This window comes from Dreissena polymorpha, chromosome 16, assembly GCF_020536995.1.
Source record: "Dreissena polymorpha isolate Duluth1 chromosome 16, UMN_Dpol_1.0, whole genome shotgun sequence".
NCBI lineage: Eukaryota > Metazoa > Mollusca > Bivalvia > Myida > Dreissenidae > Dreissena > Dreissena polymorpha.
This window is the reverse complement of record NC_068370.1, coordinates 34,353,298-34,379,422: the sequence shown is the minus strand read 5'-3', so window position 1 is coordinate 34,379,422 and position 26,125 is coordinate 34,353,298. Positions and strand designations below refer to the sequence as shown.

At 35.5% G+C, this 26,125-nt stretch overlaps 1 protein-coding gene across 1 annotated transcript; it reads left to right on the top strand.

Annotated features, from left to right (window-relative positions):
- Nucleotides 1-135: 135 nt before the first annotated feature.
- LOC127861758 (leptin receptor gene-related protein-like) lies at nt 136-22,028 on the top strand. Its single transcript, XM_052400438.1, has 4 exons — nt 136-203; nt 13,191-13,265; nt 17,382-17,568; nt 18,269-22,028. The coding sequence occupies exons 1-4, from the start codon at nt 136-138 to the stop codon at nt 18,380-18,382; spliced, it is 444 nt and encodes a 147-aa protein (XP_052256398.1). The 3' UTR covers nt 18,383-22,028.
- Nucleotides 22,029-26,125: the final 4,097 nt, after the last annotated feature.

Here is a 26,125-nt window from a genome sequence, read left to right as displayed (position 1 = left end):
TGAATTGGTGTTTTTCATGCTGGTCATAATGATCTTCGACTGCTCCGTTTTGACATTCATCCCGTTTGCCCCCTCTGTTATAAACGTGTCTGGTGTGGTCTATTGAGTTCATTGCGGATGCCAACCATGAGATCAATGTCATCAGCGAATCTCAAGTTGAAGAAGAGTCTGCCACCGATGGAAATCGCGATGTTGTGGTCTTGGTGGGTCTCTTATATAATTTTCTTATGAAAAAGGTTAAACAGATAGTGGGGGGGGGGGGGGAAGAAGATATCCCTGGCTGACGTCTACTGCTATCCTGAAAATGTTACACATATGCCCATTGAGAAGAACAGCGCTCCTGGCGTTTCAATAGAGTTCTTGTGTGATTTGCAGCATCCAGTCGTAAATATTGAATTCTCTTAGAACCACTCATAAGCCATCAAGTCACATGTGGTCAAGCGCTATCTTAAAGTCGACGAAGTTGTGGAGAGCTCACGTTGGTGTTGCAGATGATTCTCAATGATGGCTCTGCAAATGAAGATTCCACTGTGCTCAGTCCAGCTCTGAATCAAGCATGTTGTTCCTCCGCCAACAGTTCCTCGGCTAAATCTACAGTCGATAGCCAGGAGTTTTCATGCCTTCAGACTGTGCACTGCCTCCCGCTCATCTGTCGTTAGAATGGATAGACTTACGTCGTTGGCTTCTGGTTTGCGATCGCTCTGAATGTGACTGTTGAATGATTGAAGTGGTTAGTTGTAAATGTCGCTGCGGTATTAGGTCCACCTGTTTAGGACTGCGGCATTCTCGGCCAGGCTGTTCCTGTCAGCGTCTGTAATGAAAATGGCCTCGTGCTGACTTGTCTTTATGAGGGTCTTGAGTGTGCAGTATGCCTTCTTACTGTTTTCTGTGGTAATCGCTTTGTCATTATTGATACATTGTCCCTCAATCCACTCCCTCTTGGCCCAGCAGGACTTCTTTGATGTTGTTGGTGATGGTGTCGATGTCATTGTCAATGATATTCATGGTTTCAAACTCGCCACCTATATGTGTAATTCTTCTGTTATCTCTGGACCTTTTGTTTTCTCCAATTCGAATCTCACGAGAGGGTTCTTGGCGATACGCCAGTATGAAACAGATCTATCTATATATATATATATATATATATATATATATATATATATATATATATATATATATATATAGATATATATATATATATATATATATATATATATATATATATATATATATATATATATATATATATATATATATATATATATATATATATATATAGTAAGTTACTAGCGAACGAGAGAAGTCTCAGCTATCTGTTGTTGGTCTATCTTATGCAAAATTTACCTGCTGTCCTTGATAGGCGTCTGGCCAAACGTTGGTGTTCCAGCCCTTGAATGATGAGAATGTCTTTCTTCGGGACCTTTGGTATGATGCGCTATAAATCTTTATAAATCTTTTCGATCTACTCGTCGTCGTAGTCTGATATTGGTGCGTAAGTCTGAATGATGATGATGTTATGAGGTCTCGCTGAGATACGGATGAAGAGGACTGGGGTGCAACAGATGACGTTAATAAAATAATACTTCCCGCTGAACCATATCTTGTGCTCTTAGTATTTTGTTGTTTCTCGGAAGCCTAGCCATCTGACATTGGATCTTTTCGCACGCATGGAGTGTTCTAACGTTCGAATTTGGGTTATACGGACAATACACCATACGGCCCAGCATATACGGCCCAGATTCGCGGACCATACGGCCCAGATTTGCGGATTATACGGCCCAGATTTGCGGATTGTTTTACTTCCTTCAATATTGTATTAATAAATTTAATAAAATATGTAAGTTGCTGTAATGACATTAATGACACATACTTGTTTAAATTTGAACATTCGCGGACCATACGGATCATGTCTTAATTAATAAGTATTTAATGTCCATTCAAGATTGTAAGAAAGTATTAAATATAAAAACATTACGCAAATGTTGATACATTTGTTAATTCCATTATTGTTTTTTAACAATTTCAAGATTTGTGGGCAAACGAATGTACAAGAACAAAGAGTATAACATACAAACAAACAAAAAAGATATAACAAATAACTGTAAAACAAAAATATATGTGTAACACTTTCGAGTGATCAATATACAGCGAATGTACAAGAACAAACTTTTATTATAAACAAGCAAACAAACAGACATATATTCACTCTCAACAGTTCACACATGGCCATACAATCTTCAACACTCATTCAGCAGTGAAGAGGACAACGACGACAAGCGAAGCATGGTATAGGGAGATAACCCTGTGTTATGATTAGAGTTAGGGTTAAGGTTAGGGGTCGGGTTAGGGTTAAGGTTAGGATTAAGGCTAACCCTAACCCAAACCCGACCCCTCACCCTAACCCTACCCCTTAACTAACCCTCTAACCCCCCATGCGCATTACAATACCATGCCTCGCTCGTTGTCGTTGTCCTCTTCCCCATTCAGCAACTGACATTGACGTTGCGTGGTCTGTTGCCACAAAATCCAGAACATCACCACTTTCTGACTCTTCGTTCAACAACATATTTACCTGAGTGTGTTCAATGACATCGGTCCGTTAGGCATATTATTATAGTATGCACAGCATATTAAGTATTGCAGTATATTGTGTATTAAAATTCCCTTCACGACGTAAAAAATGTGGTCCGTATGGTCCGCAAATCTGGCCGTATAGTCCGCAAATCTGGGCCGTATATCCACTAATCTGGACCGTATAGTCTGGGCCATATGGTCCATGTTACGTAAACCCTAACGTCCCCTGTGTCTTTGTTGTTCCCTGTGCTGGCAATTTTATCAATGTATTAACTCCCAAAATTGACTTTCAAGATGGACTGATACTAACGCCTACTGACCTGATATGAAACAAATATATATCAGGCATCTTTGTATCATTCCAGTATCAGCATAAAGGTATGATAAAATAAAATGCATTCGTTACGTACACATCGGTATTTCCTTTCGTAATATAGTTACCATCGTTGTTGTTGTTGTTGTCTTGGGACTTTATCCGTTTGCTTCGGATCAATCTTCTAAGTAGAAGTCTTCTTGAGGATAGCTTGAATCAATGTTATTCACAATCCACATATGTACAGCTCCAGAACACAACTTACATAAAGTTTTCATGCACATCAATTAGTTTGCCCTTTTATCATAATTTAGTGTCAGTTTATGTAATTTTTGGCTTATTTAGATTTATTTATTTATTTAAATGCTGCGTATTTAGACTTACATCTTACTATTAATAAAAAATATGATCAAAACTAGTTTATACGACAAACGGGACGACTTTAACTTTGAAATCGTGAATTTTCCGTCCCTAGATGGCAACATCCCTAAAGGTCCATCCTATGGTATTTACATTTCGCAGTTGGTACGTTATGCCAGAGCATTTTCATGTATTCAAGATTTTAATGATCGTAATCGCATATTAACAAAGAAATTGCTAAAAAAAGGTTTTCCGTATCATCATCTTAGAAATAAATTCGCAAATTTCACTCAAAGTATGTTGATTTAATTTCTATATATAATGTTTCTTTAAAATGGCATTTAACTAATGGACTTTCACATCATTTTATGGAGATGTTTTGAAGCGTGTTCGCAAATTAATATATATTTAAGGAAAAGTTAATATTAAAGTTTTTAATTTAATAAACTCATTTGTATCAAAAGGATATGATGTTAACGTACTTAAAAACACGTGCTTTTTAAGTTTTCGATTCACTACATCTTTCTTCTCTTAAAATTTGGAATCATTAATGGTATTACCATTTTATACGTCTGATTCTTAAATATTCAATCACCGTAGCTGGTTTCGTTGGTTATTCAATTTTACAGTACCACCCTTTTAATATTTTTATTTTAATGTTACACTACTGCTCCTGGATTTTGTTCACGTCATCGTGTCTTCGCTTGTCAATTTCGTCATATGATACTCTCTCTCTGTTCCTGGCTACATTGATTTTTGTGACGTCATTGCTTCTTTATATTCATACCACATACTTTAACTTTTTTAATCTACATGCATAGGTCATTGAGTTTAAAACGTTCAATTTTAATTATATTTTCTCTAACAGGCGTTTCTTGTTTGATTTATTTTTTGCACTCACATAAACAACCAAGCTATGCAATATGGATCTTTAACACCCATTATTGCTGCTTCTTCCTGTATGTGCGCGATGATGATCTGAAATATTAACTTCATGACGCTATATTCTAAAATCTTTTTCTATAAAGAAGGAATGTAGTTGATACTTGTTCGTAGTTTCAATTCATCGTTCCTCAAAAAGTTGTAACTCTGTTGCTCTGGTATCTTTCATACTATTGAGTAATTAAATGGTAATTAAATTGAATGCGTTTTAATTCCCTTATATTATTGTTAAATTTGAGTTACAATGCTATGAGGTTAAATTTATTTACACGTAAATGTATCATGAATATTGCTGGGCCAAGTGTGAGGTTGAGCGCTCTATAACCGGTTTAAACTCCCAATGCTTTGCATTGACCGTTCCAAGGCGGTGGCCCCAGCTTTATTCTTATATGTGTATTTGTTGTTTTGTATTGTGTTGTTTTGTGCTGTTTTGTACTGTTTGGGCAATCGGTCACTTGCCTTAAAAAAAGGACCAACTAATTGTTTATAATAAGAATTCAATACTGCTCCAGCAGCTGGAGTTTCACTTCTTTATATTACTTGGTCATTCACAAGACCCAACAGTATAATAAGGACCATTTATGAGGGGAGATACATAATTGAGATACCCACTATATTGCTACAGAAAGTTGGCCAGTTCGTGATGAAATGATTCGCTCGCAGTAGATCTGTGACCATCTCTCGACATCAGTCTTCTGCTTTCTCGATAGGTTGATGTGTTGCTGTAGTGATACATGTGTGCAGTCTAATATGGTCTGTATGAGTAGGTCCCCATTACAACGAATGGCAGCAAACTCCTGTCTCCCAATAATCTGTTGCAGCATGTTAATTCCCTCGCTTCGTACCTCTGTATGAGCCTTGCATGACAGTAGAAGATGCTCCCTGGTTTCGTCACACGTATTGCATAGCTTGCAGGTAGCAGATACCTCGTTCCGATTGAACCGGGCTGTATTTCTTCGCAGGATATAGGTCCCTGTAAGGAGCCGGGCTTTGAGTTCAGCTCTCCGGACCTCATGTGGTTTTGGATCGGTCGATGTCCATCGATTGTGTGGATGTCCAATAGGTGCAGATTGTACCTGTATGTACTTTGTAGTAGATTGTGTTGATAGTTCCTCCTTCCAGGTGCTCTCTCAGTAGTCTGTTGTTGCATTTCTGAACGTGGTCTTCCATTGATGTTTTGACGGGTGATTCTGTAGTAAGTCTTCCGGTGGAGGGAGATTGTATTTGTGCAGGATGTCACGTATGCTTGTTGAAAATGAGTTACGATCTGGATTTGACATTGCCAGTTGGCGGTGCAAGACTTGATGTTCAACTGATCATGGTAAACGTGCTATGTTCAAGAAAGGTGCCATGCGATTTCTCCCAATAAACAGCTCAACGGGTTTGGCCCCTACCAAGGTATAGACAGCTGCGTTCGAAGATCTCTCTGACAACCCTGTAGATGTCGAAGTATCTTTCTTTGAAAGGCCTCTTGTTTCCTGAGATTTGTGGATGAAAGCACCTGTACTTCTATACCATATAGGAACCGCAGGATGACGTACATTTTCCAGACATGAAAAAGAGACCTTTAGTCCTCGTCTGGCATACAGTCCTGGCCCTTGTGCAGCATGTATTATTCGCTGTGCTATCTTATTCTTACATCCGGGTCAACTGTGTTCTTAGCAGTGCGGTCAATTCCGAGGTGCTTGACAGATGTAACTGTAGCTATAGGTGCATCATCTAGAGTTACTTCTATTGGTTGCTTGCATTCCAGTGTGAGAAGCTCTGACTTATCCGGGTTTATTGTCCCCTACCGGTGAAACCGGAAGGGACTTATGGTTTGCGCTCAGTGAGTCAGTCTGTCTGTCAGTCTGTCAGTCTGTCTGTCTGTCAGTCTTTCAGTCCGTCACAGTTTTCTGGATCCTGCGATAACTTTTAAACTTCTTCATATTTTTTCATGAAACTTGAAACATGGATAGATGGCAATATGGAGAGTATGCACGTCATTTCATTTCGTTCCTACGTCAAGAATTCTGGTTGCTATGGCAACAAATATATAAAAAACATTATTTTTTTACTGGCAATGGTGGAGTTTTACCTGTAGGGGACAATAATGCTTGGCAATCTCTTGTCTGAACAAGTTCTCACTTGTTGTTGTACTCAACAATATTTAGCATGACTTGGAGTTCTTCCTGTGTGTTTCCAAGGAGAGCCGTATCGTTTGTACATGTTGGTGTCGCTAGGCGTATATCACCTATGGTGCGCCCCCAAGCCACTGTCTCAAATAGTGTTGTGGTACACCTTGTAGAGAGTTAAGACAGTTGCGCCCCTTGTTTGGTACATTGTTTCAGAATGAAGGCATCTGACAAATCACCATCCCAACTGACTCGTACCGTTGATTCTTGGTATAGGTTACGTAGAAGTATCCACAGTGGACCTTTAACCCCCAAGTGGTATAGCTTGTTAAAAATGATACCATACCTAAATCGGGCGTCTAGAATCGCTAAGATTAGTGGTTTGTGTGTCTCATTGTGATGTTCCATTGCCTCAGAGACTATACATGCCGCATTCATCAAAGAACTTTTTTCCGTGAATCCCCGCTGCATTTGGTTTTGCTGAGGGTAAAAGATTTTGTCTACCCTTATCTTCAAAATGATTTCAAGGATTTTTGCACAAATGCCCGAGACTACGGTCCCTCTATAGTTACCCGGCAGAAGTTTGTCCTTACTCTTTTAGTGTATAGGTCAATATTCCACGTTTTAGAGACGGCTATACGTTTAGCTCCGTGAATATAGAATAATAATTTCGGCTATTGCTGGAGAAATTTCTTCGTTTGCACACTTAAAGTGTTCGGCTGAGATTCCATCACCTCATAGTCATTCTCCTAACAGAGTTGTCGGTCGTGCCTCAACATACATGAATGTAATGAACCGCAGTGTTGCCTCATAGTAAGGAAATGCATAATATTTTAATAGTGTAGTGTAACCATGTATTATTGTACGGTAGCAATATCATCGCATGACGTCATATTAAACAAAAAATATGGCCGGCATCAGAGGTAAATATTCTCAAACTGAAAGTTACTGTTAAATTCAGAGTTCTATCATCAATCAATGCATTTCACTTTTACATTTATCATTCAAAATATTATTACTGGTGTTCTATTGGACTTCACATTACATTCTGGTGAATCGGATGACTCAAGCAATTGAAACTGTAAAAGTGTGTTGAATAATGAACTGTCAACATGTTGATCCAGTCACATGATTTTGTTCTAAATACATTCAGATCTCATAAAGTAACAGACCACTGTAGGGCAAGTTAAATGGAAAAGTGAACACATGAATCTCAAATTATCAACAAATTTCAGGTTTATTCAAATCAAGATAATTGAAACTATGTTTCTGCATAACTTAAAATAAATAATACTCATATCATGCAATTACCAACATAAACACTTGCTAGTTTCAATTTAATTTAGAATAACCCCAACAAATATTTTAACTTCACATCAAATTTAATGCGTACACCTTTTAAATAATGAAAATTCTATGTACAGTCAAGTTACCATTAACGGACCATGACCAATAGCTTTGATGTTCAAGAATGCGTATCACGATTAATAGTTATTATTTTGGATGATACATTGCATACAGCATATTTAAGTCATTTTGTTTAAAATGCGATATTTTTTTAACAAAATTAGGCACCTTATGTAAACAATTTCAGTGTGTTTTTCTGACATGTACAACAGTCAGTGCTCCAGCTAGGCCTAAATCGAAGGGCGCCGCGCCCTGCCCTCCCACACCTCCGCCCTGCCCTCCCACACCTCCGCCCTGCCCCCCCCCCCCCTCAAAAAATAATAAATAATTTTTTTTAACATATGATAATTCATTAATCTCTTATTACATTGTTATGAGTTTAATCCTCATTGTAGACATTATATTTGAATGGTTTAATCAGTGTCCGACAAATTTCTTATTTTTCAGGTAGCCCACTGGGCTACCAATAAAAATATTTGGTAGCCCATAAAAAAAATTTCCTACAAAATGATAAGAGGCAGGTTTTCATCTTTATTTTATTTCTTCATTTACATATACATAATATGTATACATACATATACATAAAAAAGCAAGTAGTCTGATGTACACAGTCAATATCGTAAATTAATGTTACAGTACAGGCACCGTGTACGTAAATGTAAATGTACCAAAGAAAATCATATACTACATGTAGATATTACATGTATGTGCGCATGTATGTGTACTTAAATTCGGACAGCACGTTAAGTCGTAAACGTAAATAAAGCGTTTAGATGATCAATACGATTGACTTGTGTGGTGTTAATCAATGCAATTGCCCTTTTTAACAACAAATACCGAGTTTCAAGAAATAGAGTATTAAATCATTTATTTACTTGTGTCCGACTTTAAGTACTGTCCGAATTTACGTATTGCATCCGTATGTTACGACACTTGTGTGCAGTCAGTATACAATACAATAATTGTTTCAATAATGAAGGAACTGATACAGCGTAACGGTAACGATACAGCGTGTTTACATTATATTTTATTCAGAGGAAATGTCAATGCAAAATTATTCGCGAGATACCCCGGTACTTTAGTTGAATTTCACAACGAAACTTTTAATGGAAATTAAATGATCTCAATGTTGTACCCGCTACGAAATTTTTATTTACAAATAAATACACCCACGCCAATTTTCGCGCGCTTTTTATCTGGACAAAAGAATTCATTTCTTAAATGTAGAATTTTGTAACCTAAAATAGCTGTACACAACGCGTGCAAACCGTGGCAGGTGATTTACGCATGTTGCAATACAACGGTCCTGATTGGGAGCTTATTTCATCATATCTTTAAATAGAACCATATGCCGAAATTCATTTGACGCTTTAGAAAATTTCAAACGTTTGTGTTTATGACTCTTATCGTCTATATTACCAACCCATAGTTTGGTTTTAAAAATATAAATCGGGCATATATGGGATTATTGATTAACAGTCGATTAATCCAATTATTAATTGACAATGCAAACTAATTAGCAGGTGTTAACCGCGTTCACATCTTTTTTATTAATATTCATTTTCGGTTTCGTTACCGTTTTGAAGAATCCGCTATTGTTTTGATTTATTTAATGTTCGGCGTCCTTGGATATTGAACGACATCAAAAACGTTGTCGCTATTACTCATTGTTGCGGTTAACAAAAAATTCCAAACTGCGAAATGATGTTGCATCATGTGCGCCAACTATCCAACCGGCTCTCATTATATTATTAGCAGACGACAAATGTTGATTCTGATTGGATGATTAAAATACACTGTTACTGTTTAAGACATTACCGCAAGTGATCGGTGACTGATTAGATAATTGATTGCACTTTGTTATCGGATTTAAAGCAATACACAGTCTACAAACACATGGTCAGCGTGTTTATTCTACGTATGTCTGTCAATAAACCGGGCTACCGCTCTTATAGATTTATAGTAGCCCGGCGGGCGTCAGTTTGAAAATTTCAGTAGCCCGATGAAAAATTTCGGTAGCCCCCGGGCTCCGGGCAATGGATTTGTCGGACACTGGTTTAATAATAATGGGAATAATACAATTATTTGTAACATATAAATTAACAAGCAATAGGAAGCATTCCAGAAACACCTGCGCGCTCAAATGTGCCCTTTTCACAAAATACTGCGCGTCGAAAGTGCCCTTTTAACAAAATACTGCGCGTCCAAAGTGCCCTTTTGACAAAAAAGCCCCTCTGCCCTTTTCAAATTCTAGCTGGAGCACTGAACACTAGTGCTCCAGCTAGAAAGTAGGATTTAAAAAGGGCAGGGGGGGTGCTATTTTTTCAAGGGGCACTTTCAACGCTCAGTATTTTTTCACAATGGCACTTACAAGTATTTGGTTGTATCCAAATGGTCCCTGTTGCATATTAATTTTTATGTTATTAATAATTGTAAGAATATATAATTTCCATTAATATTAAATTTAAACCATGCAAATAAAATGCCTACAATGAGGAATAAATTAATTACAATTAAAAAAAAAATGTATAGATTATAATGTCTACAAAAGAAGGGCGGGGCTTTCCTTAAATTTAGGCCTAGCTGCAGCACTCATGCAAAGTGAAGCAGACAACTGCACTAGTGTAAATACAACACTTTCATTTATTTGATTTACTAAAAAAAAATACTTTCCCTGTCTCCCTATTTTCAGAAAATGTTGCTTGAAATCATTTTAGATTTGTTTATAAAAACTGAGCACATGTATCTCTTCAGATTAAAAGCACGTGGGAATTTTCCTGTTTGGATTGGTTAAGTTGGCCTAATGCCCAGTGTGTTTTTATGCTCAACAAATTTTTTTTCGGGTAGCATATAGTTGCCAGCCCTGGGGGGAGGATATTAGTTATTAATAAGTTAATAATTTGTCATACGACAATTAATTAAGATCCCGTTACCAACAATGTAAAATGAATAAAATGGAAAATCCTATTGCGCACAAGAATTATAGAAAAACAAGTATGACAGACACCACACCGATTAAAAAAATATTGCCTTCCTCTTGCGGACAGACTTTCGTGTACCATCACTGGATACAATAGGGTCTCTGTACACGTCATGTAGCGCAAAGTCGGTTATTTTGACTGTCGTCTAATTCTGACACAATTTTCATAAATCAATCGCAGTAAATGCACTTTTCCCGGCACTTTTAGATTATGTAACGATTTCGACACTTAATATATGACGTATGTTAATATATGACGTCACAGTATCATCTTGTTCGATCAAGCAACAGATAAAAACAGCGGGAAAAACAGTCAAGTTTCTGCATCTTTCTCGCTACTGATTGATACCCATTTATATACAAGAATGACAATTATCATACCCATTTTGATACTGATACTTTCAAATCTATATGCATTTATATACAAGCAAATTTCTGATTTCAATACCTATATCTATACTTAGATGCTAAAAACCATACCCATATCTATAATTATAGTCGAAACACACCCCAAAAAATACATATTTGGCATGTAGGTACCTAGCATGGACCTCTACCTTTTGATGAGGTCTGAGGTCACTGGGGTCAAGGCCACCAAGGCTAATAATATAATAGATTTTTTTCCGTCACACTTTTGTTACAGTTTCTCATAGCGCCTTCAATATTTGACCGATCTCTTACATACATGTATAAGGCATGCATGGACCTCTACCTTTTGATGAGGTTTGAGGTCACTGGTGTCAAGGTCACTAAGGCTAACAATATCTTTTTTCTCATAGCGCCTTCAGTATTTTACCGATCACTTGTACATATTTGGCATGTAGGTACCTGGCATGGACCTCTACCTTTTGATGAGGTTTGAGGTGACTGGGGTCAAGGTCAACTAATATTAGATTTTTTAGGTGGTTATTGCCCTTCGATATGATAAGTTATATGACATCTAAAGAATTTGATGCTTCTGTGATAGCTCACAGTCAGGAACATATTATCCAAAGTTTATGTAACCATGCATTATCCTTCATGGTGGGCATACCTAAATATGTCATATTGTTCCACTCAAGTGAATTTTCAAGGACTTATGGCCCCTTGAATAATAATTAGTTTCCACACAATTAAAACATAGATTGACAAAACGCATCATCGGGGAGCATCCACCAGTTTCACTGATATTCTTGTTTCACCATTTTGGTAATGTGGCTGGGTCCCTTTGGATTGGGAAATATCACGTTGCCGTTCTTTTGCCTAAAATTAGGAAATTATTTTGTTGATTTTATGCTTACAAATTTATACTTTTAAATTTGTAATCTTTTTATGCCCCCCTTCGAAGAGGGGGTATATTGCTTTGCACATGTCTGTCGGTCTGTCGACCAGGTGGTTTCCGGATGATAACTCAAGAACGCTTGGGCCTAGGATCATGAAACTTCATAGGTACATTGATTATGACTCGCAGATGACCCCTATTGATTTTGAGGTCACTAGGTCAAAGGTCAAGGCCATGGTGACTCGAAATAGTAAAATGGTTTCCGGATGATAACTCAAGAATGCTTAGGCCTAGGATCATGAAACTTCATGGGTACAACGATCATGACTCGCAGATGACCCCTATTGATTTTCAGGTCACTAGGTCAAAGGTCAAGGTCATGGTGACCTGAAATAGTAGAATGGTTTCTGGATGATAATTCAAGAACGCTTATGCCTAGGTTCATGAAACTTGATACATGTAGGTATATTGATCATGACTAGCAGATGACCCCTATTGATTATCAGGTCACTAGGTGAAAGGTCAAGGTCACAGTGCCAAAAAAATGTATTCACACTATCGCTGTCAAGGTCACGGTGACTCAACTTAGAAAAATGGTTTCCGGATGATAACTCAAGAATGCTTTCGCCTAGGATCATGAAACTTCATAGGTACATTGATCATGACTCGCAGATGAAATAAAGATGAAACTTGACCAGGATGTTTGTCTGGACAACATCTACATGTAGGTCATGTTTGACATTTGGTAAAGATTGAATGAACCGGCTCCTCTCAGGTGAGCGAACTAGGGCCATCTTGGCCCTCATGTTCAACAATACCGGTACATTTGTAAATTTAATGTAGTCTAAACCTATTTAATATGAAAGTTATTCATATTGAAGTGCTCTTCTTTTTCATGTGCTGTTGTGCCTCCCTTGATTTGAACAGCGTAAGTATTCATATAATTATATTGCAAAAGTGTTTATTCTCCAATCAATTAACTTTGTTACACATGGAAATGTTTCTTTCAATAATTTACTTGTGTAGTCTACTTTTTATTTTATTCTTTGTTTGCCTGAAAATAAGTTGTTTTTTTTGTGTTTTTTTTATAAGTAAAAATGTTTTTTGGGGGGCCAGAAAATGTAAAAAAAAATGCTGTTCATTTATAAAAGTAGTGGTACTAACTTAAAGAAAATTTTGAGAACTGAATTTACTGAAATTCTAAGTAACTGGTTAACTCAATTTTAAATATTGTTTCAGGTTGATAGGACTTGCCTTTTTAGCCGCTGTTGGGATTACATTGCTCGTGCTGGGATGTGCACTGAAGTCCTTTAAGTATGTGGGGTGTTTTTAAAGGATAATATTCATAGCACCAACCCCATAACTATGAACTGCTGACAACATACTCTTTCCTAAGCTTCATTTTTGTATATAAACATTGAATCTTATTCAAATGAAAAACTATGCTAAAGTGATATAAGAATATAGATCATTGCCATTTGATTTAAGTTGTGACAAAAGTATAGGATTGAGGTCTTTTATTGTAATAGGAGTTCAAACATGTATGTAAGGCATAAGTATTTTAACAGTATACATACAGTTGTATTTAACCCTTTCCCACTCAGAAGCAAAGTGAAAATGTCGATGTGCAAACAGCAACTCGCAGGCTGTTCAGGTTTTATGCTGTTTGCTGCTCATCAGAATCTAAGCGTTAGAAATAAAGCCTTTAAAACTTAAATTTAGTAAGAAAGGTCTTAAATTAAAAATAACTTTCTAGGGACAGCAAATGCGTAAAAAACTGTATCTAATTGGTAAAGGGTTAATTCAGTGCTCACACTGGCCCACAGAAAATAATAGCCATAATTTTTTTCCTTAAAAAAATAATAGCCAAAACAGACGCTGACTTTTCCGCAAAATGGTACTGAAGGCAAAAAGAAAAAAACAATGAATCTCATGTTATCTATGTTATATTAAATGTATATCTATTGGATTTAAGTTGCAATTTATGGACAATAAAATTCGAAATATAATAAACCACACCTTTCGTATAACCGGATGTGTATTTGTCATTCTATTTTTTCTGTTATGAACTTCGAAAATAAATCATAATCAACGAAAAAAATACAGTATCCGAAAACGGCAATCCGAAGAATTGTACGCGTTTTGCACATGAAATAAAATGTGCATATCGTTCGACTGCGTTATCTATTAAGTTAATTGGACGTTTGCCATCGGCCGCTATATTGTAGGCAGAGGCCAATATCAACTGTAAATGAGTTATTCCAACAATAACACTTTCGCTATGCCGATCATGTTTACATCAAATAACGTCACAGCTGGTGAGTTAAAGTACACCACCTCAGTGTAATTCCAAACTCATGTTTCGTTTAAATTAACTGGCCATGGCATATGCCAGGACCCTTTGAATTGGAAAAATTCGCAGCGTTTTGACTAAAATTGGGAGATTTGTGTTGTTGCTGTTTTGCTTAAAATGCTTCAAATTGAGAAGTGTTGTTAAGTATTATTTTTAACCAGGTTACCTGGTTAAAAATTGAAATCATTATCACACATCAAGAAATGTTAAAGCAGACGACAAACAGTGGTAATTATAGGGATAATTAGTTGATGGCGATTTAATAATTATTTCATCAAGCAATGTTCAACGTAATGTAATTGTAGAAAAAAACGGCGTGAAAAACAAAACCAGCTGACAATATTCGCAGCGATTTTCAATAATGACGATTGAATAATAATTGGCGAAAAAATTAACAAAGATCTAAAAGTTACCGATAATTGGTAAAGCACAGGGAGATTTAAGACGTTTAGTAGTGGGGGACATTGTTTTTGCCCTGTCTGTCTGTTGGTCTGTTTGCGCCAACTTTAACATTTTGCAATAACTTTTGCTATATTGAAGATAGCAACTTCATATTTGGCATACATGTGTATCTCATGAAGCTGCACATTTTGAGTGGTGAAAGGTCAAGGTCATCCTTCAAGGTCAGAGGTCAAATATATGTGGCCAAAATCGCTCATTTTATGAATACTTTTGCAATATTGAAGATAGCAACTTGATATTTGGCATGCATGTGTATCTCATGGAGCTGCACATTTTGAGTGGTTAAAGGTCAAGGTCATCCTTCAAGGTCAGAGGTCAAATATATGTGGCCCAAATTGCTTATTTTATAAATACTTTTGCAATATTGAAGATAGCAACTTGACATTTGGCATGCAAGTGCATCTCATGGAGCTGCACATTTTGAGTGATGAAAGGTCAAGGTCATCCTTCAAGGTCAGAGGTCAAATATATGTGGCCCAAATCGCTTATTTTATTTATACTTTTGCAATATTGAAGATAGCAACTTGATATTTGGCATGCATGTGTATCTCATGGAGCTGCACATTTTGAGTGGTGAAAGGTCAAGGTCATCCTTCACAAGGTCAAGGACATCCTTCAAGTTCAAACATCATATAGGGGGACATTGTGTTTCACAAACACATCTTGTTTCGAAATATATCACTGGTGTCCGACACTGATTGAGAAAAACGCTCAAGGCCACGATGTCGCAGAAGTTATTGACAATACACAGGGTTGAGTGTGTACACAGGTAATCTTGTTATTGATTTATCCTGTTTGATGGCCCGATTTACAGGCTCGCCAGACAACTTTTAGAGGCAATTTTTGACGATGCTGCAAAGCAGCTCGTCTAAGTTATCATACCATGAAAAAAATCTTCACAATGGCGACCTATGTAAAAGACCGAGTCAGTCCGATTGAGATAGCTTGATTTTTTTTATCGGCATACCTCGCTGATTATTATTTATTATATAAAGGTAAAGGAAGCTCAGCTATAAATAGGACAGCATATTCTGGGAAAAAGATTTAATAATAGTTTGAAAACTTTAATTTTAAATCGGTTATATTCAATCCATTATATGTTTATAGATCAATGAAACAACTATGCATGTTTTATCTTGTATTTGACATTTGTCGTGACTCTGTAAATAAATTGCTAATGAAAACGTGTATAATTAATGTTTAACGCGATCATGAGTGTAAAGAAAACGAATTATTACGAACCTGACATTTGTAAACGTTAAAGCGAGTATGGTATATAAACAGCATAATAGCCGTGCGACATTTATGAAGCTCTTATGCGTGCTCACTCATTTTGCATATTTAATAAACTTTTCAAACATAAATTCAAGAGCCACATCAGTGCACACACTATGTTTGATAATTCATTTGTTTGTTGGATATTGTTTTCTGTTTTAAACACATATTAGGTCATATCGCAGAGATTTAGTTAACCTTACCATGTGTTAATGGGCGAACTCACGTATTCAAGTCGTATTCGACTATGTGCTCATACCTACTTGCGGGAATCATCATGAAATTATTGCCGTACTTAACGAACAAACATGCCTAAGCTTATTGAATTAGAGAAAAAAACGATAATCAAAAGAGAAAAATTATATGTTCATGCACATGGGCATGTGAAATCACGTCCGAACAAATAACATCATTAACTTAGCAAAGGAAACAACGAAATATACAGTTTGGTATGATATACATGTGAAATTCAAGAGCATGGTGTAATTAAAGAGCATGTCACGTTTTGAATAGATCTGCTACATAACGTAATGTTATAACCCACAAACATTTTACTGTAACATAAAGTTTTTTGAAGATAAGTGGTACAGAAAATACACGTCGGAAATCTTTTTAAAGATCTTTCTTGTTATATTTGATAGAGAATGTAACCCCCCTCCCAGTTTCGCTGAATGGGTCAAGTTCCCCACGGGTACTACTTCCCCGTACCCCCCCCCTCCTCCCCCCCCCCCCCAAAAAAAAATTGTGTACCCAATTTTTTTGTACGCTGGCAATTTGTTTTTCGTACCCAAATTCTTTTTCGTACCCAAATATTTTTTGGTATCCAATTTTTTTTTCGTACCTAATTTTTTCGTAACCAAATTTTTGTTGCGTACCCATTTTTTTTTTGGCATAATTTTTGTACCCAAAATTTTCGTACCCATTTTTTCGTAGCCAACATTTTCGCACCCACATACACAATTATGGTGATGTAGATAAACGTAAATTGATGCTTTTATATCCATCCTCTTCAAAAGCATCGTCACACCAGTGCTGTCAGTACTTTAATTTTTTATGTAGGAGGATAAAATAATCGCCATTTTTTCTAGACAATTTTAAGAAATAATAGCCAGTTGGATAAAATAATCGCCATTGGCAAAATGTCTGGCAGCAGCGTGAGCACTGGTTAATTAAATAACATAATAACATGTGAGTTTGATTGCATAAAATTATAAAATTTATTGTTTTATTCTGGGGTATTACATGTACATGTATTCTGAACCTTAAAAGGGACTAGTAATTCCTCCTAAAACTTGGCATAGCTGCCTTAATCTACATATTTGTTTAATTGCTTCTTGCAGCAACTGGTGGCCGATGTTTGTACTGATATTCTACTTCCTGGTTCCTATACCTACCATTATATCGAGGCGTTTGTCCGGCAGCTATGATTCAGCCAGCAACGCCTGCGTGGAACTCTGTATTTTCCTTACCACGGGAATTGTTGTCTCATGCATAGCATTACCGATTGTGTTGGCACATAAAGGGACAGTGAGTAATATTTGACCAACCTTTTCAGTTTTATTTGTATAATGTAAATAGCCTACTGGTATTTAAATTATTATCTTATTGATGTACATGTACATATCTTAGTTTTTATCAATTGGTTTCCAGCATAGAAATCAGTACTCTTGAAATTATAAGCTCTCTACAAATCTCAATTGTTATGTCTCTTGTTGCCACTAAATTTTTCAAAATTAGCCAATTGATTAAAGTATTTTAATTTTTGGCATGGTTATTTCATAGTCACAGAAACACTGTAGAGCTCCAGCAATATAAGGCCTGGTATTGGTTTTCCTTCCCAAAACCAACCATAAGCAAAATCCGACAGACTCAAAACTTTCAATGACCGATACATTATTTTAGACATACTTGTACAAAGAGGTTACAGTAAAATTTAGGGCCCATTTTATTGAAATAAAAGTTTGTATACAATCACTAACATAACTTTGTAAACATACAACATTTATAAAATAAAAAACCAAATAATTTTCATTAATGCAAATTAACTTAATCAATGTTCCAAGCAATTGAGTCTCTTTTAATTAGCATGGTTTGTGGAAGGGAAAACAAGCAATATTTATTTTCGCCTGAGAAGAATTTCAGGAACATAAATATGGGATATGAAAATGTGAAGTTACTTTTAAGCCTTTTTTTATGGATGTCTGTATCAAAATGATTTTTTATTCAGATTGAACCAGGTGCATGTGCACTTGTCACATCGGGAAGTGTGGTAGTGTTCTTGACAATCTTGGGCTACTTTTTTGTGTTTAACGATGACGACATGGATTATTCGCAGTGGTGAGGGAGCATTAACAGTGCGTGCCAAGTGGTTAACAGTTGTACCAAGATCTGAACACATGGTCATTAATATATGTAGTAAAACTGCTCTTTGCAGTGTGTGTCTTTCTACTTAAGGAAATATCTTGGATCAGAATCTGCTTAGGATGTTACATAATGTACATTTTTACCTATGCAGCAGAAACTAAAATACATTTTTAGACTATAAAAGTTAGATAAACTCAAACTCCGCATAACTTAATTTATGAGTCTGTTCATATTATGTTCATGTTAAGTTAGGGTGAAATAACTTCATGAGGTTACCAAATACTTGCTTATATGTTTGAATCAATCTGTATGTGTTTACCCGCCCAGAAGAACACCAAAAGTATGGTGTGGTTAGACTTCAGGACAGACTGCTTAGCCCTAACATTTCCCATTACGGGTACTAGTTCTTTCCCTTTATACTTAAGTGTGAGATTTGCTCGCCGAAGCTTTGCTTTTAAATTTATCTAGGCTTTTGTTTTATGGCATAATTAGTGTATTTTTCTTGTTTAGTTTTGATTGCATACTTCAATAAATACATTATTTTATGGAACTCTCACACCACAAAATGTGTCAGACATTCACAGTGTAACATAATTTTGTTTGTATTTTTTGTTATTACTCTCAATCAGTGTGTCAAACATGTTAAATGCTGTCCCAAGCTGAGTACCCAATTTCTTACGGTTGTCTGGTCATAACTTTCTCTTTGTGGATTTTAAGTAATATTTCATCAGGATCCGGCCCTGACAAATAAATAACATTATTTATCACAATATGGATATTAAACAAATAGATCTCTAAAAGCGCTATTTATGTGAAAACATAATGCAAATGGTTCTTTGTTTGCTGGCAATGCAATTTGAGAAAGCATACCCCTACATCTGATGTTGCTCCTGTTTGTGCTATACATGTACAGTGGAACCCCTCTCAACAAGACAGCCCCTGTACCTCGATAATAGTCCGGTTTAGAGCTGATTACAGTTTCTGTTGAGATTCTGTGTAGTTAACAATTAAAACACACAAGCGTACAAGTTCCATTTTTAGGATAATTATTTTTTATGAAGCTTTTTGTATATTAAGCAATTCAGTGTGCCATTATATAACTAACCTTTATTTAACCAGATTATTATTTTATGTATAGGAATGTTCATAATAAAATTCCTTTAAAGCCATTCGATACTAAGATAATACATTTACTTGTATAAAATTTGATTCAGTTTCAAACTTCAATTACTTAGATGGTTATTTTATTGTTATTTTCACAAATACATGTTTAATAAACATCTAGGAAATGAACATATATTTATATTAAAAATGTAATAGTCTTGGTGTTTTAACAGCAATTAATGCATGTTGTTATTAGTTTTGTTTGTAAATTGTTCTAACAGCCCTGATTTATTCCTTACGCCAGACTTGAAATCAACTCAATACCAAGGATATTATGAGCAACTTTATACATGTCATTTAGCTAGACCCACATCATCGATTGGTTTCAAGTGCATTGTCTCTTAACATTGATTTGTGATTTTTAGAGTAAGATTTTTTGGGCCTGTTTGTTGTTTCTTTCCTCTGTAAAAAGTGAACCTCAAAATGACATGTTTCATAAACCATATATTCTGCTCGATACTTAGCTTTGATACTTGCATGGATGATATCGATAAACACAATCAACATACCACATCAATGTTTTGCATTTTGTCATTTACCTTCTTTTGGACTGAGACTTTTTCAGAAGGAACAAATGCTTGGCTAACCCAAAATGACACATAATGCTTCACATAAAGATTTTGTAATTGAATTGATGAGGTCTTGGAATAATATTAACACACATCACCTGACCTCATTTTGACCTTGACCCACTTTTGGACTTTTGACTTATTCAGAAGGTCAAGATTCTTGGTTAAGCAAAATACACCAATAAACATCAACATTTCTTACTAAAAATATTGTTATTTTAACTTCCATTTAACATTCAGCTTACATCATCTGACCTCATTTTTTTCTTGACACTGACCCAATTGCGACTAAAACAAATGAGCCAAAAGATCTGTACCCATAAGGCTTCCACCAGGGCATCAGCAATTGTTGAACGCCACCATTTTGTTCTTTCACAATTTCTGTTGTATGTTCTAACCTTTAAAGGCACTCTAAAATTTACAATGGGACAGGATTTCGTTCCCTATGGAGGTAGTTCATTATTTTAAAATTCTCTTTATTCTAAGCTTATCTTGTATTGAATAATAAAATATATAACTTATAAGTTATAATTTATCACTTATAAGATGTTATTATAAATACTTGGCATAGAAGTTCTCTAGATTACCATAAAAGAACACTGTTTATATTTGAATAAGACTTTAATATGAAAAGGATTTTGGTACACCTAAAATCATTTTTATCATTACAAATGGCAAGCTTAGGTTCACTTGTTTCCAGTCCCATACAAAAAAATGTTCCCAACTTAAAAATGTCCCTATTTGTCACTTTTGAACAAATGTATATAACTTGACATTATCATGACCCCTTAAAAGAAGTGTGTATATATTGGATTGGCCTGGTCAGTCAGTTGGTCATTTCTGCCCCTTAGATCGAGAATGTTCAGACATTTTTTTATATAAACAAGAGCTGTCACCATAGGATGACATATGCTTCCTATAAACGCTTTGATAGAAGTTATGAGCATTTTTTGAAACCTAAATACTAAATCCTTGAAATGCACTAAGTGGCCCCGTGACCTAGTTCTTGACCCGGCATGACCAATATTCAAACTTGACCTAGATATTGTCTATATACAACTTCTGACCAAGTTTCGTTTAGATCGGATGAAAACTATTCAAATTAGAGAGCGGACATGAAAAGTGTGACAGACTGACAGACAGTGCAAAACTATATACCCCCTTTTCTTCAAAAAGGGGGCATAAAATGGTATTATGGTTACTTGGAAAGAACAGAAGACGCTCAGCGATTTTCAGGGTGTTGTTCACATATCATGAAATTCAGTAGTTACAATAATTGTTTTATTTTTATGTTCTGTAATACCCATAAATAAATCTTTTTAGATGACTTTTAAATGTGATTAAAAAAAGTCAGGGATATTCTGTAATCCTGTATGGTATTAATATTAATATTTTTTTCAAACAGATTTATTTCCAATACATTGATTTGGATTGCTTGTTAAACATTTGTTATAAGTTGGGGTAGGTTTGCAGGCATACTTAGTTTACAAAAATGTATTGTTTGTATCAAATATTTCTGAGGAAACTTCCTTTAAACAAGCAGAATTGAGCAAATTATTTCTATGAAAAAGTACGTTCCCAGCTGCTAAAACTTTCATGCAAATTTAAGTCTGGCAATTTTTCGTTATTGTTTATCATCCTAATAGATGTGTGTAAGGTTGTGAATCGCTAATGTTCATTTTAGTTCTCAAAGTATGTTTTCTGTAGTTGGCTTATATTTGCTACTTTGAAAATTTGCATGTGTAATGCCCTGTAATAACCAAAAAAATAATCAAAGCTTATTCATCATGGGGTCTTGATTGATTGTTTTGTTAATGATATTTGTTGATTTAATTTATTGTGTACATAACTGATATTATTTGTATCGTATGAATAAAACTTCTTATTTAAGATTAGCGTTCGTTTATTTATTATTACTCTGCAGCTAGGGATGCAAGTTTAAAGAAGGTAGTAGATAGTTTGCCCATATTTATTTTTTACCAAATTGGAGACCAAGTCTTTGAATACAAAATAGAAATACAATTGCAACGTTCTATAAAATATATATGTGAAGTTTAAATTACCCAGGTAGAGTTTACACCTCCAATTACATTGACTCCAGTCAGTCCTTTATTCTCAAGTGTAAGAGTGGTTTGGCAAAAAAGGGCCCTTCACAGATCTATCCATGCAATTACATCAATATGATACACTGTGGTCCACTGTGAGTTTAATTTCCTGCGGTGCTCGCCTAATGTCACCTAATCTATTATGGTGGAAGCATGTTCAGGTCATGGTGATTGTCCACGCTGGCGAAAAATTGTCCACGGTCCGACTGTGTTTTAGGCTGAAATCACGCTAGACGTAGTGTAGTTTAGTAAATGTTAAAAAGTTCTCTCCTTGAATTTTAATGATACTATCTCCATGTACCAGTATCTTCTAAATGTTTCTGCATGATTTTCACAAGTGCACACCTAAAACTAAATTATAAATCGAAAGAAAAGTGGAGAATATAATCGTATTACAAACAAAGTATTTATTGCACAAATCACAGAAATATTGATGAATTGACAAAACATATAATGCTAATGATTCCACATGTTCTATCCATTGTATTACGTTATACATATTATACTGCATATCAATAAAACACATCTTTTATTTTACTCTTTAATTATTAATGAAACTCTTTAATTCCACTTCATCTTTCCAATGCCTAAAGTCTTAAATCTTTATGTCATTGAGATGAAATGCAGAAAGCATATGCCAGTCTAGCCCAGAGTCAAGGTCACATTCAAAGGACATTAGCCTTCATGGTTTATGTATCTGCTTCATATCTCCTATACCAATGGAAGGATTTTTATAAAAAAGTTAATGCCATTCATAAATCAATCATGCTAACTTAAAACTAGAGCACCGCCTTGCGGTTGCAGACAGCTCATCAATTTTTCTTTTTAAAGGTGTAGGGACCTATCTCAATTTCAATCACAAAGGAGGGAGGGGTGGAGTGGAGAGGGGTGTATAGTGTGTGGGTGTGGTCATTTATTACATTATCTTCAAAAAATGCAAAAAAAAAAAAAAAAAATTTTTGGGGGGGGGGGGGGATTCTTGGGTGGGATAGAATTCAAAAATAAAATAATAAAAAAATATTTGTGTTCTTTAACCATGTTTGAAAAAAACAAGAGATATGTTCGTCAGAAATACATTGCCCCCTATTGCGCCACTTTGAAAAAAAAATGTTTTTTTATCTTTGACCTTGCAGTATGACCTTGACCTTGAACTTCCACCACTCAAAATGTGCAGCTTCATGATAACACCGCTTTGAAAAAATTTTTTTTTTGACCTTTGACCTTGAAGGATGACCTTGACCTTCCACCACTCAAAATGTGCAGCTTCATGAGAATGCCGCTTTGAATTTATTTCTTTGACCTTGAAGGATGACCTTGACCTTGAAGGATGACCTTGACCTTGAACTTCCACCACTCAAAATGTGCAGCTTCATGAGATAAACATGCATGCCAAATATCAAGTTGCTATCTTCAATATTAAAAAAGTTATGGCCAATGTAAAAGTTTTCGGACAGACAGACGCCATATATTTGACATTTAACCTTGAAGGATGACCTTGACCTTCACCTTTCATCACTCAAAATGTTCAGCTTCATGAGATACACATGCATGCCAAATATGAAGTTGCTATCTTCAATATTGAAAAAGTTATGTCCAATGTTAAAGTTTTCGGACGGACAGACGACATAAATTTGACATTTAACCTTGAAGGATGACCTTGACCTTTCACCACTCAAAATGTGCAGCTTCATGAGATATACATGCATGCCAAATATCAAGTTGCTATCTCCAATAGTGAAAAAGTTATGGCCAATGTTAATGTTTTTTTTCGGACGGACGGACAGACTGACTGACATACTGACAGTTCAACTGCTATATGCCACCCTACCAGGGGCATAAAAATTATTTTTTTGGGGTGGGGGGGTATAGTGTGAGGGTGTGGTGGTCATTTATTAGACGATGTTTAAAAAAAATAAAAAAATGGGGAGGGGGGGGGGTTAAGGGGGGGGTTTGGGTGGAGTCTATTGTGGTATGTCAGGTAAGAGTTGTTTTGTCAAAGTATCAGTCAAATCTAATCATAATAAAGAAGTTATGGCAATTTTAGCAAAATTTAATAATTTGACCTTGAGAGCCAAGGTCATTAAAAGGTCAAGGTAAAATTCAACTTGCCAGGTACAGTACCCTCATGATAGCATGAATGTATTTGAAGTTTGAAAGCAATAGCCTTGATACTTTAGAAGTAAAGTGGATCTAAACACAAAATGTAACCATATATTCAAAGTTACTAAGTCAAAAAAGAGCCATAATTCCGTAAAAATGACAACCAGAGTTATGCAACTTGTCTTTTACTGTCCCCTTATGATAGTTTGCGAGTGTTCCAAGTATGAAAGCAATATCTATGATACTTTAGGGGTAAAGTGGACCAAAACACAAAACTTAACAAAATTTCCAAGTATAAAGGGCCCATAATTCCATCACAATGCCAGTCAGAGTTGCATAACGTTGCCTGCACAGTCCCCTTACGATAGTTAGTAAGTGTTGCAAGTATGAAAGCAAGAGCTGTGATAATTTAGGAAAAAAGTGGACCTAAACACAAAACTTAAGCAAATTTTCTATTTTCTAGGTATAAAAAGGGCACATAATTCTGTCAAAATGCCAGTCAGAGTTACATAACTTTGCCTGCACAGTCCCCTTATTATAGTTAGTAAGTGTTGCAAGTATGAAAGCAATAGCTTTGATACTTAAGGAATAAAATGGACTTAAACACAAAACTTAACCAAAATTTTTAATTTTCTAAGTATAAAAAGGGCACATAATTCTGTCAAAATGCACGCCAGAGTTATCTAACTTTGCCTGCCCAATCCCCTCATGATAGTAAGTAAGTGTACCAAGTTTGAATGCAATAGCATTGATACTTTATGAGAAAAGTGGACCTAAATGCAAAACTTAACTGGACGCCGACGTGATGACAATAGCTCATTTTTTTTTTTCAAAAAAAAGATGAGATAATAAATTTACATTTCAAGGTCAAAATTAGCTAAAGAAACTTCAGCGTACAGTTTACATAGTATTGACAGACCTGTAAGCTGAAGCTAACCCCGTATCGAAAGTCAACCAGAGTCATAACATATTTATGTCACGCTATAAATCAAAGAAAGCTCATTTTCTTGGATACATTTCTACATATATTGGTGAATGAATATAAAATACTGCATCGGGGATTATTTTAAGGTTCAAATGTTTCAAATGCATCTTACAATATACGAAAATAACTCTCATCATCTAAAATTCACAAATTTTGACGCCATTGTCGCTTTGTCACGTGACGAGTTTTCATTTCGATACTTTCAGATCGACCTTGACATTTTTTGCTGAAATTGTAAACATTTCTTTCGTTTTCTGCAATCTATTATTTGTGATAAACAACTTACGTCTGGTGGATTATAAGACTGATTTCAGTGTGAATCCGGTAGTTTTAAATAATGTTCACTTTGAGTTTGTATTTACACTACAATTTGTTTACAAAACAAGCGAGAATAATCTAAAATACCGGGAAATGTCATTCTGAATTTGAAAACACTTGAGCACATGGTATGTTACTAAAAATAGAAATAACGTCATATGACCGTAAAATCTCGGGAGATTCGCATTTCAAGTAAGTCTGTCACATCGCTGTAAAAGCAGAATAGATAAATTTTAAATGTTTAAGATAGTATTTTGTGAAAGATTATATCAGTTAAATGTAAAAAATGTCAATCTTTCCGATCAAGTGGTTGATTTGGGACATTAACTGCATTTAAAAGCTGTTTTGGACCGGTATTTATTTACTGTCAACTTTTCGGGAATTTCTGGTTGACTTTCCTAATGGGGTTGGTCCATAACTATAAAGTCGCGCCAGTCAAAAATCATAAAAAGCGACGTTTAAAGTTATGGTAACCAGAA